At 38.8% G+C, this 14,705-nt stretch overlaps 1 protein-coding gene and 1 long non-coding RNA gene across 9 annotated transcripts in view; one reads left to right on the forward strand and one right to left on the reverse strand.

The window, feature by feature from the left end:
* LOC128689208 (RCC1 and BTB domain-containing protein 1) overlaps window positions 1–496 on the reverse strand; it is a 93,656-nt gene extending 93,160 nt beyond the window's left edge. The window contains exon 1 of the mRNA XM_070086211.1: window positions 233–496. Within this exon, the coding sequence (XP_069942312.1) occupies window positions 233–311 (79 nt within the window). The 5' untranslated portion in view covers window positions 312–496. The remainder of the gene's footprint in view (window positions 1–232) is intronic.
* Window positions 497–776: 280 nt separating this feature from the next.
* Window positions 777–14,705, forward strand: part of LOC128689401 (uncharacterized) — a 45,683-nt gene continuing 31,754 nt past the window's right edge. For 3 of the 8 annotated variants that reach the window (XR_011392142.1, XR_008407163.2, XR_008407162.2), the window contains exons 1-4: window positions 5,602–5,728; window positions 9,786–10,046; window positions 10,498–10,616; window positions 11,896–12,062. This is a non-coding gene — a long non-coding RNA (uncharacterized lncRNA). Of the gene's footprint in view, window positions 822–5,601; window positions 5,729–9,785; window positions 10,047–10,497; window positions 10,617–11,895; window positions 12,063–14,705 lie in introns of those variants that run through there. The other 5 variants (XR_008407157.2, XR_008407158.2, XR_008407159.2 and 2 more) reach the window with 5 other exon arrangements.

Genomic DNA, 14,705 nt, shown 5'->3' on the forward strand with positions numbered 1-14,705 from the left:
GGTATACCAACTCACAAAACAGGCATACTACCGCACCAAACACAGGTATACCTCACCAAATACAGGTATACCACAAAAACAGGTATACCTCACCAAAATACAGATATATCACGTCACCGAACACAGGTATACCACCTCACCAAACAGGTATATCACCTCACTAAACACAGGTATACCTCCTCAAATACAGATATACCTCACCAAACAGGTATACCACCTCAACACCACTTACCAAATACACACGCCAACTTGATCTTCTCTATAAATTCTGGTTTGAGTAAACTGAATATGGGCCATTTTTCCAGTTCCATGGTTTCAAGAAGTCAGTTGCGTAGCAGCAGCATAATAATAACAATAATAATTATTCCCAGTGGATGATAATGATGGTGATGTTGTTGTGTGCACCAGCTGACCATGACAGTCTGTGGAGGTGTGTTGCGCGCCGCCCCTCACGCATATTTCCCCCTTTTCAACCCATTAACTTTATATATTACACAAATATAGATTAATTTTTGGTATAATTGTCTTTCATTGTAACCTATGTGTAAATTGGGTTATTGTTGAATGTTGGTCCTCGGCGGAATTGAAGGGTTATTGCTTATTTCACGATACTTAAGGAACTATCTACGCTCTGGAATAAATGGTTATTTCTTGTGTAAACTTCTATTTTGGGAGGTATTAGCAAAAATAATACTGTTTTTATTTTGGCTCGAATGTCGCGTCAGGGCCAATCAATGATCAGTATTTGAGGCAGTCACTGCGTCTGGCCAATCACAGTGAATGTAAACAGACATGAAGGTTCCATTGATATCGATAATGGAGTAAGGTTGAGTTAGGTTAGGTTATCAAATCAAATCAAGTTTATTCTCTATAAGAGTTACAATGTGGGGTTTACAGGATTTGGATATTGTGTGGTTTACATGTTATAAAATACTAATTACAGAGGGGGCCACTAGGACACCTAGGCTGGCTAGGCATTTTGAGCAGACTTAGATTAATTCTTAACATTAAATCCTTACAGATTATGGTATTAAGGCTAAGTGACTACATAATAATTTGTGAGTTTAGCAATGTGAATGCTTTTGTTTTGGCACAATACAAAGTGTCTATATTGGAGTATCATAGGCAAACTTATGACTAGTTAGGATTTATTATTTTAAGATTAAGATTAGTATTTCTGGGTTTATAGTCAGTGGGTGAGTGTAATTGTGAACCACCAGGTGGTTATCATGTAGTTAGTTGTTGGGGTGGATCAGGGAGATATGTTTTCTAACTGTAGTTTTGAAAGTGATGAATGTGTCTGCAGTTCTAGAGTTTTCAGGTAGGGTCTTCCAGATTTTAGGTCCTTTGAAATACATTGAATTTTTGTAAAGGTTTAGTCGAACACGGGGAATGTCATAGAGATGTTTGTGTCTGGTGTTATGCCTGTGGATCCTGTCACAACTATCAAGAAAGAGTTTTAGGTCAAGGTTAATATTGGAATTTAAGGTCCTGTAGATATAGATTGCACAGTAGTAAGTGTGGATGTTCTGAACAGGGAGTAAGTTTAGATATATGAAGAGTGAGGGGAGGGGGGTGCCAGGGATGGGATTTAGTGATTATTCTTACTGCGGCTTTTTGTTGGGTTATTATTGGCTTTAGGTGTGTTTCTGCAGTTGATCCCCAAGCACAGATAGCATAGGTGAGGTATGGATATTTAAGTGAATGGTATAGTGTGAGAAGGGCAGTTTGCGGCACGTAGTATCGTATCTTGGAGAGGATCCCCACCGTTTTGGATACTTTTTTTGTTATGTGTTGGATATGGGTGCTGAAATTTAGGTTGCTGTCGAGGTATAGGCCAAGGAATTTGCCCTCATTATGTCTGGCAATTAGAGTGTTGTCGATCTTAATGTTAAGTTGCGCAACACCTGCTCTGCTACCAAACATAATATAGTACGTTTTGTCAGTGTTAAGCGTAAGCAGAACTCAATTAATTTTGGACATATTTAACTTTTTTTTTTTTTTTGGTTGCCAAAATATGCAGAGGATCAATATTCAGTTACTGTAAACTGACTAGGATAACCCAGTTACGTCATATAAAGTGATGAGAGTAAGATACTTGTGCAACATCTGGGTATCTTTATTGTAGACGTTTCGCCATCCAGTGGCTTTATCAATACAAATTCTAGGACATAACTTGAAGACAGTAGAACTATGTACAGAAGATGAGGTAATCAGTCCCTCAACCTAGGAGTAGGTGCGAACAGCACCATGGTGCTGTTCCAGGATGGCGAAACGTCTACAATAAAGATACCCAGATGTTGCACAAGTATCTTACTCTCATCTTGTCGGTATTATATACCATTCGTACACATATAAAGTGATATTATTATTATTATAATCAAGGGGGAAGCGCTAAACCCGGAGGATTATACAGCGCCTGGGGGGGATGTGGAAGGCATTCAGGCTTAATTCGGGGAACTGGAGCACAGATCCAATTCCCTAAATCAAGAGCCCCTCACCAACATCAAGGAACGTATATATAAAGTGATAGAATATGTGAAATCAATGTAATGATGGGACTGAATCTGCTGCGTGATCAATGCAATGTTTCTAGAGAATTAAAAGACCCCCATTGAAAATCAGTCACTTCGACTTGTTTGGGTGATCCTAAGATCTGTACACATATACTCCTATGTATGGTAATCTATGTAACTGTATTTGTGTATACCTGAATAAACTTACTTACTTACTTACATGGATTGTATCACGTTAAGAAACAGCATTCCCCGACACCCCAACATATAACAAGCTTTTGATATTATGTCCACTTGTCTTCCTAAGAAGCTAATCGTGCACAATCCTCAACTTTGTTTATGTACTTTCTAAAATCAGTGCTCTGGAGCACATACAAGACCTTAGGACAGAGGATATTATCACACAGACAATTAACGCTGATGGCTTCGGAAATATAAACACATATGCAGTATGAAGATTGAGACACTTATGCAGCATATGGGAATCTTTATTCAGGAAACGTTTCGCCACAGAGTGGCTTCATCAGTCCAATACAAAGAGGAAGGCGTAAGGAGAGGAGGAGTATGAGGTAATCAGTCCCTCAGCCTGGAGTCGATGTGTTCAGTCCATCTAGATTGATGTAATCAGTCCATCACCCTTGAAGTCGTAGAATTTTGAGGCTGTCAGTCCCTCGGCCTGGAGAAGTTCAGTTCCATAGTCAGGAACTATCTGAAGATCAAGCGACAGTGCGGAGACTTAAATACTGTCGGAAGGAGAGGTGCAGAGTAGTAGTAGTAGTAGTGAGAATGTAGCCACTGAGAGGTCAGGTCCCTCTCAGATCCAACAGTTCTCAATTGAAAGGGTTGTCCAAGGTGTTTTCTGTACCAAGAGGCCATGTGTTGCAGTGTCTGACAAGATGAACATCAAAATGGTATACAATACCGACAGGTTGGTAGGTAAGACACATAAGCAACAGTTAGGCAACTTTATTCCGAAACGTTTCGCCTACACAGTAGGCTTCTTCAGTCGAGTACAGAAAGTAGGCAGGAACAGTAGAGATGTGAAGACGATGTAATCAGTCCATCACCCTTGAAGTCGTAGAATTTTGAGGTTGTCAGTCCCTCGGCCTGGAGAAGTTCAGTTCCATAGTCAGGAACTATCTGAAGATCAAGCGACAGTGCGGAGACTTGTGATGAATGGAGACTTAAATACTGTCGGAAGGAGAGGTGCAGAGTAGTAGTAGTAGTAGTGAGAATGTAGCCACTGATAGGTCAGGTCCCTCTCAGATCCAACAGTTCTCAATTGAAAGGGTTGCCTAACTGTTGCCTATGTGTCTTACCTACCAACCTGTCGGTATTGTATACCATTTTGATGTTCATCTTGTCAGACACTGCAACACATGGCCTCTTGGTACAGAACACACCTTGGACAACCCTTTCAATTGAGAACTGTTGGATCTGAGAGGGACCTGACCTCTCAGTGGCTACATTCTCACTACTACTACTACTACTCTGCACCTCTCCTTCCGACAGTATTTAAGTCTCCGCACTGTCGCTTGATCTTCAGATAGTTCCTGACTATGGAACTGAACTTCTCCAGGCCGAGGGACTGACAACCTCAAAATTCTACGACTTCAAGGGTGATGGACTGATTACATCGCCTTCACATCTCTACTGTTCCTGCCTACTTTCTGTATTCGACTGAAGAAGCCTACTGTGTAGGCGAAACGTTTCGGAATAAAGTTGCCTAACTGTTGCCTATGTGTCTTACCTACCAAGTTTACGAAACATTGACAGATAGGAATTAGCAAACAAGTTTGAAGAAAGCAGAACAGTACAGGTAGGAACTGGCAGATCTATTGAACAACATAATGAAATGTATCAAGTTAAACATATCTATGAAGGAAGTAACAAGGTTAATAGACTGCAAGATGTTACTACTATAGTAAGATTAGACCATAAGTATCTGGCAGGTTTGCATGGAGATGTCATTGACAAAATGCATAGTGTGTGGACAGAGACAGAGCCATACACTAGAACATTGTATCTTAATGACCAGACATCCATCCCTTAAGAGACGCCTCCATGCAAACCTTATAGGATATGGCAAAACACCACATTGTTAATGATAAAATATCTGAAATCTTGAGGCTGTATCTACATTTTGCATCGCCTAGAAACTAAATAAATTAACGGATTTTATAAACAGGATTGCAACCCAATTATGACCAATGTTTTTTAATATTAATTTTTTTTCTTTGAGATTGTATTCCATATGAAGTAACTGTAAAATAAGAAATAACTAATATTTCAAGTGATGTAACAATGCCCAGTGGAGTCTGACAAAGACCTGTTGTGACCTCTGTAGTTCTGCTTTTTGCGCTACCGGTCACGGGATGAGTGCATAATAAACTAGCCTCTTAGGTGGCACAACTAACTAATTTCCTCTTTGGGTGTGTGTGTGTGTGTGTGTGTGTGTGTGTGTGTGTGTGTGTGTGTGTGTGTGTGTGTGTGTGTGTGTGTGTGTGTGTGTGTGTGTGTGTGTGTGTGTGTGTGTGTGTGTGTGTGACTCAACAATCAATATTTGCACCAATAACTCATTACAGTTGTGACCGGGTGTGGAAGTGTGAATTGCTCATTACTCTATAATTTGTTCATGATTGTAGCCAAAGTATAAACGTAAGTAACCATTCTACAGAATTCATTACCTTTGTAACTTGTGAGCTCATTACCTTTGTACCTAGTTCAGCTATCAAAACTTTGGGGGCCCAGTCCCTGGACCCATTACGTACCTCTGTAATCTGTAAATACCTTTGTAACTTGTCATGATTGTGACCAGACTTACCTGGAGTTCATTACCTTTGTAAATTGTGAGTTCATTACCTTTGTAAATTGTGAGTTCATTACCTTTGTAAATTGTGAGTTCATTACCTTTGTAAATTGTGAGTTCATTGCCTCTGTAACTTGCTCAGCTATCAAAACTTTGGAGTCCAGTCCCTGGACCAATTATGTACCTCTGTAATCTTTTGACTACCGCCCACAGGATGGGTATGGGGTGCATAATAAACATATTAAACTAACTAACTCTTTGGTCGAGGAACGCGAGGTTACCGACACCGGACACCGGAAGGCAGGACTCGAGACGGCGTAAGCTGCCAGTGGCCCTAAAACCCCCAACACGAAGATTAACTATACTGTGCTGTGTTTCGAAGATGTGGAGTAAGTTTATTCAGGTACAGGTGCACATAAATTATCATACATAACAACGTACGTGTAGATTGCCTAGGATAACCCAAAAAAGTCTGACAAAGTGACTTGCTTCCATTGGGGTCCTTGTGATGTGATCAGATCATATGTTAGATATACGTATAAGAAATCACTCCTCCACATGCGGTAGTATGAATGACATTTTTTCCCGAATTTACAAATTTTCCCCGAATTAAGCCTGAATTCGCTGTATAATCCTCCGGGTTTAGCGCTTCCCCCTTGATTATATTAATAATAATATCCCCCACATGCGCTGTATAATCCTATGGGTGTAGCGCTCCCCCATGATTATAATAATAATAATTGGCTTCAAATGATAAACCTAGATTGTGGGGAAGTTTGCTGAAATCAGTAATTGCAGATGCAATTTGGAGCCACTTTGAATTATATAATTTGATTAATGAATCAGTGTAGTTTTACTGATTTACGAATTCACTAACCATTTTTTCACTAAGGCATTTGAGGCGGTAGACCTAGATAAAGAAAGTAGTAAGCTGTATGGCCTTGACAGGTTTAGCGCTTCAGCATTAAACAAATTGATGTCAGTAAAGCCTTTGATGGAGCTCCACACAGGAGACTGATGAAGAAAGTAGCAACACATGGTACTGTACGAGAAATTATATTTGAGTTGAGTCGTGTCTGACAGACATGCAACATAGTGTGTGCATAAATGGGGAGAAATCAGAACGAAGACCCATTACAAGTGGTGTGCCACAGGGTTCGTTATTGGGATTCATGTTGTTCACAATCTACATAAATGAGGGGGGAGGGGAAATAGTGATATGAGTTTTCTGATGATGCTGAAATAGGGCCTCAGATAGTCTCACTCATCATAAAGTATATCTCCTTGTATTGTAACTACTTTTCCCATAGTTAAGTTACCTGTTTTAACTTTTAAGGTTTAATTAATAAGGTATTACAAGAACCTCCCCCCCATGGAAATAAGTCACTTTGACCTTTTTTTTTTTTTTGTTATCCTGGGTAATCCAGACGTATGCTGTTGTGTACAATAATTTATATAACTGTATTTATATTTACCTGTACCTGAATGAACTTGCTTACTTAAAGTCACTTAAAAACAAGACAGGAAACCTAAATAACTTACCACCACTTGTGTACAAAAAAGCAGCACATGTACTTTCCCCCATTATTACAACTCTGTTTAACAAATCAGTGGAATTTTCAACTTTTCTTTCTATACTTGAGATAGGAAGGGTTACCCCGATTCACAAAGGAGGTGATCCAGTTGAAGTGAATAACCCTTGTTATCAAAAATCTTTGAAAAAATAATTCATAAACTAGTTTACTCCTACCTAATAACTCACAACATACTTAACTGCTGCCAGTTTGGGTTTAGGCCAAGAAAAAAGTATGAATGATGCAATTATACAAATGCTCAAACTGCTACATGCAGCTCTTGAAAAAAATAGATATCCTCTGGGGCTCTTCATAGACCTCTGAAAGCATTCGATACAGTGGATCACAATATCCTGCTCCTTAAACTAGAACATTATGGAGTAAGAGGGCATACCAGTGGCCTGGTGGCTAAAGCTCCCGCTTCACACACGGAGGGCCTGGGTTCGATTCCCGGCGGGTGGAAACATTTCGGCACGTTTCCTTACACCTGTTGTCCTGTTCACCTAGCAGCAAATAGGTACCTGGGTGTTAGTCGACTGGTGTGGGTCACATCCTGGGGGACAAGATTGAGGACCCCAATGGAAATAAGTTAGACAGTCCTCGATGATGCACTGACTTTCTTGGGTAATCCTGGGTGTCTAACCCTTATCTTAGCAGTAGACACCAGTATGTCTCCACAAATAGCATAACCTCAACTATCCAGCCTGTAGCTGTTGGAGTGCCACAGGGCAGTGTCATTGGCTCTCTGCTCTTTCTCATTTACATAAATGATTTCCCCAATGCATCTTATCTGCTTAAACCAGTTCTGTTCACAGATGACACTACTTGTGTCTTCTCCCACTCAAACCTTACTATGCTTAGCTACGTGGATGACAACCAACAGACTCGCTCTTAATATAGACAAAACCTACTACATACTGTTTAGAAACAGAGCCTTAAATATCCAACTTAGCATATAACTGGTTCTCCTATAATAAGACACTGAGAGCAAATTTTTAGATCTACACCTTGACTGCACCCTTAAATTATAGACCCACATCCAACATATAGCCAAGAAAGTCACCAAAATAGTAGACATCCTTTCCAAAATATGGTACTATGTACCCAACAATGCCACTACTTTTACTATACCACTTTCTGAATTTAGTCTTATCTCACCTATGGCATTTGTGTTTGGGGATCTACTATGACTAATTAGCTCAAACCATTAATAACCCAACAAAAAGCTGCTGTGCGGGTGATTACCAACTCCCGCACCAGACAACACATTTCTCTACTCTTTAAGAGTTTGAACCTACTTAATATACAAAATATGCACTCATATTATTGTGCCTACCATATGTACAGAACATTAATCTCCAATATAAACCCTCCTCTCAAAATTCTCCTTGATACCTACAACAGAACACACAGGCACAACACAAGGCACAAAACTGTCTTTGACATCCCTTGTGTCTATCTCACCCTGTGCAAAAATGCAATGCACATAAAGGGCCCTAAGATCTGGGATTCATTGCCTGAACCAGCAAAAGCTTCCCTGTCTGCCAATCAATTAAGGGCTATAATAAAAAAAATCTCGTCTCTCAAGCTTAACTATACCAACACATACTAAATCATTTAACTAGTTTGAAACTGCTCAAGAAATCCCCCCAAAAAACCTTAGGATAGCTAGATCTATATAAAATATTAATACACACTTAAAATTGTATTGTTGTAGCATTGTAAAATGTACTAATTGTGATACTATTATTTTTTTACTACATCTCTACTATAAATCCTAGTAATTATAATATTTTGGCTAGCTCTCTATTGTAATAATGCAAAATAATGAATAATTAAAATTTACCACTCCATAACCTATGTGTAGTTTTAAGTAGTGTATAAGCATTGATTAGTCTGCCTGAAATGCTCAGGCAGGTTAGTGGCTTTCTTTGTACATAACATTATATAATATGCAAATCACACATTGTAATCTTTGCAAAGAAAATAACAATTTGTCTTTGTATTTGTAATTAATGCAATCAGAACTCAGACATATGGAGAATAAAATGCAAGTACCTTTGGTAAAAGGCCAAAGCAAATTAGTTAAGGCCATTTCATATCAGTAAGTACAGTAAGTAACTTTATTTAGGCACAGATACATATAAGTACAATTATTATACATCTGTAAATTACCTAGGATAACCCAAAAATTATGACCCTGGTGCTCAATAGATGGAGTACAGTGGAACCCCGGTTTTCGTCTTTAATCCGTTCCAGGAGGTCGGCCGAAAACCAATTTGTATGAAAACTGAAGTAATATTTCCCATAAGAAATAATGTAAATCCAATTAATCTGTTCCAGACACCCAAAAATATTAACAAAAAATACATTTTATACAGAATAACTATAGTTTTACATACAGAAAACAATGAGAAATAAATATAAATGACTAATGAAATGAATAAATGAACACTTAACATCACTTTTACCTTTATTGAAGACTCTTGTTGATGTATGGAAGACGGCAAGGAGAGAGGGAGGAGAGGTGGTTGTTTGGAAGGGGAATCCCCCTCCATAAGGAATTCAGGTATCAAAGCCCTATCCAGGGATACTTCCCTTCTTTGTCCTTTCCTGGCACTAGGACCAGCTTGAGAGTCCCTTGACCTCTGTTGCACAAAACTGTTCAGAGAGGCCTGTTTCTGGCATCTCGTTAAGACTTTCCTAAAATGGGACATGGCATTGTCATTGAACATGTTGCTGACATGGCTTGCAACAGCTCTGTTAAGGTGATATTTCTCCACAAAACTTTGCACCTCACTCCACTTTGCACAGACGTCCTTAATCTCCTCTTTCTTCCTCCTCCTTTGAAGCAGTTTCCTCAACTAAGGTCTGTTGCTGTTCCAGATGAAGGTCTTGTTTTGGATGAATGCGAGGAGTAATGCTCATTGAACGAGTAAAAAAGGCAGACTGAATCATGAACGTATGAGAGGCCATGTCCCGCGGGCAGGCGGATATGTCTGGTATGGACAGTTTCCGAGCAGTTGTACGAAAATGGTGAAAATTTCACTGAAAAAAGTGGTAGAAAACTGAATTTTACAATAACCGGACCAGACGGAAACCAGAGTTCCACTGTACATATATGCCCTTTTAACACCTTTGTAAATGGTAAGTACTGTACTAATTATTTTGTATTGTGTATTATTAATACTGTACAATAATAATGTATTATAATATAGATATATCAATAATATTATATAAATATTATATCAGTACAGTGGACCTCCGGTTAACGATATTTTTTCACTCCAGAAGTATGTTCAGGTGCCAGTACTGACCGAATTTGTTCCCATAAGAAATATTGTGAAGTAGATTAGTCCATTTCAGACCCCCAAACATACACGTACAAACGCACTGACATAAATACACTTACATAATTGGTCGCATTCGGAGGTAATCGTTATGCGGGGGTCCACTGTATTATAATAATGATATATCGATATGATATAATGATGCGAACAGTACCTACTATCCATTGTTTGACGTTGTTGTGCATATTCTCCACTTACAAGTCCAAAATTTTTCTCTATTTTTGCAAATTACACATTTTTTGTTTTAGGTTTTGGTTCTTGGTCTTCTAAAGTACCCTGTGTGAAGCTCGTACTTCGTATAATACAGGTACCATCCGACTTACAACCAAGCTTGGTTCCGACCAATTGGTCGTAAGTCAAAATGGACGTAAGTCAAATCTTACTATTGAATATCAACATCACACTATTGTAATGATTTTATTTTATTGTTTTATTTTGGTATTTCATTTTTTACTTTACTTGTTATGCTGTTAGTACTGTATTTTATACCGTCAGGTTTAGGATAAACACTGTGTGCAACACAAACAGTTGTTTATTTCCCAGATCTCTGGCATAAAAAACATGGTCGTAAGTCGAGTGGCCGTATGTCGAGCAGGTCGTAAGTTGGATGGTAGGTGTACATATCAACATTGTTGGAGTGCTAATAATGATGTTTCATGTGTTTTTTCTCAAAAGTAAGTTCTTCTCTTATTAGTAACTTTTTCTTCATTATTTATGCATATACAGCCTCTGCTCACTTAGCGATGTACTCGTTTACTGATGCCTTGACCTTACAACGGGCTCTCTGACTGGTATGCATACGTAAATAATGTATGTTAGAGATGATTTCCTCTATTCTGTTTATTACATTATACAGTAGACTACTGTATAAGCATTTGAGAATATACTACCAGGAATGTTATAAATGGTGCAAAGCTAGCATTAAAATAATATCAAAGATGGTAGACACAATCCCACTACCATTATAATATGCTCCTCACTTAGCGACGAATTCGTTTATTGATGTAGTCATAGGAACGGAACTCCATCGTTAAGTGAGGAGAGGCTGTATTCTTGTGAGTTTTACACACCTTATTCAAGAATTATGGTTTTACAAAGCCCCCTTCTGGAATTTGTAATAGCTTTTGCTGACCCTCCTTTCCTCCAAAAAATATATTGTCTACCCCCCAAAAATTTGATAATGACATATAATAATAATAATACTGTATCTTTATTTCTACAAGTACATGTACAAGGTATACAGGCCTAGCTGACATCAGTGACATACTATTATAGAAAAGCAGCTTGTTATGCAGAACATTTCAGGCAAATTAAGTCAGTTTTGTCCCAGGATGTGACCCACACCAGTCGACTAACTCCCAGGTACCCATTTTACTGATGGGTGAACATAGATAACTGGTGTAAGGAAACACGCCCGTTGTTTCTACCCTCATTGGGAATCAAACCCAGACCCTCGCCGTATGAAGCGAGAGCTTTAGCCACCGGGCCACAGGGTTCATTTCCCTATAGCAAACATGTATGTCTTTAGCCTTTACTTGCTCATGTAAAGTCACCTACAGCATCCAAAGTATTACCAATTTTACAAAAAAAAAGTTACTACGGTGTTGCCATACAAAAACTCGTTTATTGTTTTTCTCTATTTTTAGGCAAACTTCATGGAACTTCTAGTATAGACTTCTGACTTCTAGCATAGACTTGCCTGCTAGGCAATGCACTCGCCTCACACACTGAGTATCCATGGTTCAATCCCTGACCTGCAGAAACATTGGATGTGTTTCCTTACACCTGCTGTTCCTGTTCGCCTAGCAAATAAGTAGGTATCTTGGTATTAGTCAACTGATGTGGTTCGCATCCTGGGGGACAAGATTGCAGGACCCCAATAGAAATAAGACACAGTCCTCGATGACACATTGACTTTCTTGGGTTTTCCTGGATGGTTAGCCCCTTGGGGTTAGAAATCTGAACAAAATCTTTAATTTTTCGTAATATCTTACCACCCACCCCAATTAATTAAATCAAAATTGATTGTATGGCCCCTATGGGTTTAGCACATCCCTTAAATATAATAATAATAGTAAGTCACAGTGGAAAAATTTGTGTCATGTATACAATACCTAAATAAAAAAAAATACCCATTCAGTGTAGTGAAATAGGACATGTGGACATATAGTGTAGAGTAACTGCATACTGCTGATGTTCTTCCTATAAAACTATCATATAGGGTAGGGTAGGAGCATACTACTGGTGTACCCATTGTGACGTAATAATAGTAATAGCTGCTTTAGGAGATATTCTCTAAATTGCTGTTGTTATTGGATTTGTAGTACTGTAAGGTGGGGTAACAGCAGTTGATGGTGTAATGAGGCCATACCTTAGAAAATGTTACATTGCAAATTTCTGGAATTGCTTGGTTTACTTTTTTCTATTTTACAAACGTAATTTTTATTAATTAATTATTGATATGCAGTACTCACTCCATTGAAGAGAGATTTGAGATACAGTAAGATAGAGAAAGAAGGTAACCAACAGTAAGAGGAAGAACTAACAGCAACAGAAACAGATAAGAGTCCTGCATTATGACTTTTCTGGCTCAACTTAGTTGAATCAGAAGTAATCATGTTTTATTGGAATTGACATATACAGTGGACCCCCGGTTAACGATATTTTTTCAATCCAGAAGTATGTTCAGGTGCCAGTACTGACCGAATTTGTTCCCATAAGGAATATTGTGAAGTAGATTAGTCCATTTCAGACCCCCAAACATACACGTACAAACGCACTTACATAAATACACTTACATAATTGGTCGCATTCGGAGGTGATCGTTATGCGGGGGTCCACTGTATGTACTGTTAAGTACAACTTAGGGTGAGGAAAAAGTAACTAGATTATAAGGAAAATACTATACAGTGCTTTAAAGCAGTAGTTTAGAGACTTAAATGGAATATAATACATACAGTACAATATACAGTGGAACCTCAAATATCGAACTTAATCCGTTCCAGGAGTTAGTTCTAAATTCGAAAAGTCTGAAAAACGAAGTAATATTTCCCATAAGAAATAATGGAAATACAATTAATCTGTTCCAGAAACCCAAAAATATTCACAAAAAAAAAAAACTTTTTTTTTTTTTTCTCAACAAGTCGGCCGTCTCCCACCAAGGCAGGGTGACCCAAAAAAGAAAGAAAATCCCCAAAAAGAAAATACTTTCATCATCATTCAACACTTTCACCACACTCACACATTATCACTGTTTTTGCAGAGGTGCTCAGAATACAACAGTTTAGAAGCATACACATATAAAGATACACAGCATATCCCTCCAAACTGCCAATATCCCAAACCCCTCCTTTAAAGTGCAGGCATTGTACTTCCCATTTCCAGGACTCAAGTCCGACTATATGAAAATAACCGGTTTCCCTGAATCCCTTCACTAAATATTACCCTGCTCACACTCCAACAGATCGTCAGGTCCCAGGTACCATTCGTCTCCATTCACACCTATCTAACACGCTCATGCACGCTTGCTGGAAGTCCAAGCCCCTTGCCCACAAAACCTCCTTTACCCCCTCTCTCCAACCCTTTCGAGGACGACCCCTACCCCGCCTTCCTTCCCCTATAGATTTATATGCTTTCCATGTCATTCTACTTTGATCCATTCTCTCTAAATGACCAAACCACCTCAACAACCCCTCTTCTGCTCTCTGACTAATACTTTTATTAACTCCACACCTTTTCCTAATTTCCACACTCCGAATTTTCTGCATAATATTTACACCACACATTGCCTTTAAACAGGACATCTCCACTGCCTCCAACACCGTCTCCTCGCTGCTGCATTTACCACCCAAGCTTCACACCCATATAAGAGTGTTGGTACTACTATACTTTCATACATTCCCTTCTTTGCCTCCATAGATAACGTTTTTTGACTCCACATATACCTCAACGCACCACTCACCTTTTTTCCCTCATCAATTCTATGATTAAACTCATCCTTCATAAATCCATCCGCCGACACGTCAACTCCCAAGTATCTGAAAACATTCACTTCTTCCATACTCCTCCTCCCCAATTTGATATCCAATTTTTCTTTATCTAAATCATTTGATACCCTCATCACCTTACTCTTTTCTATGTTCACTTTCAACTTTCTACCTTTACACACATTCCCGAACTCATCCACTAACCTTTGCAATTTTTCTTTAGAATCTCCCATAAGCACAGTATCATCAGCAAAAAGTAACTGTGTCAATTCCCATTTTGAATTTGATTCCCCAAAATTTAATCCCACCCCTCTCCCGAACACCCTAGCATTTACTTCCTTTACAACCCCATCTATAAATATATTAAACAACCATGGTGACATTACACATCCCTGTCTAAGACCTACTTTTACCGGGAAGTAGTCTCCCTCTCTTATACACACCCTAACCTGAGCCTCACTATCCTCATA

This window comes from Cherax quadricarinatus, chromosome 18, assembly GCF_038502225.1.
Source record: "Cherax quadricarinatus isolate ZL_2023a chromosome 18, ASM3850222v1, whole genome shotgun sequence".
Lineage (NCBI taxonomy): Eukaryota > Metazoa > Arthropoda > Malacostraca > Decapoda > Parastacidae > Cherax > Cherax quadricarinatus.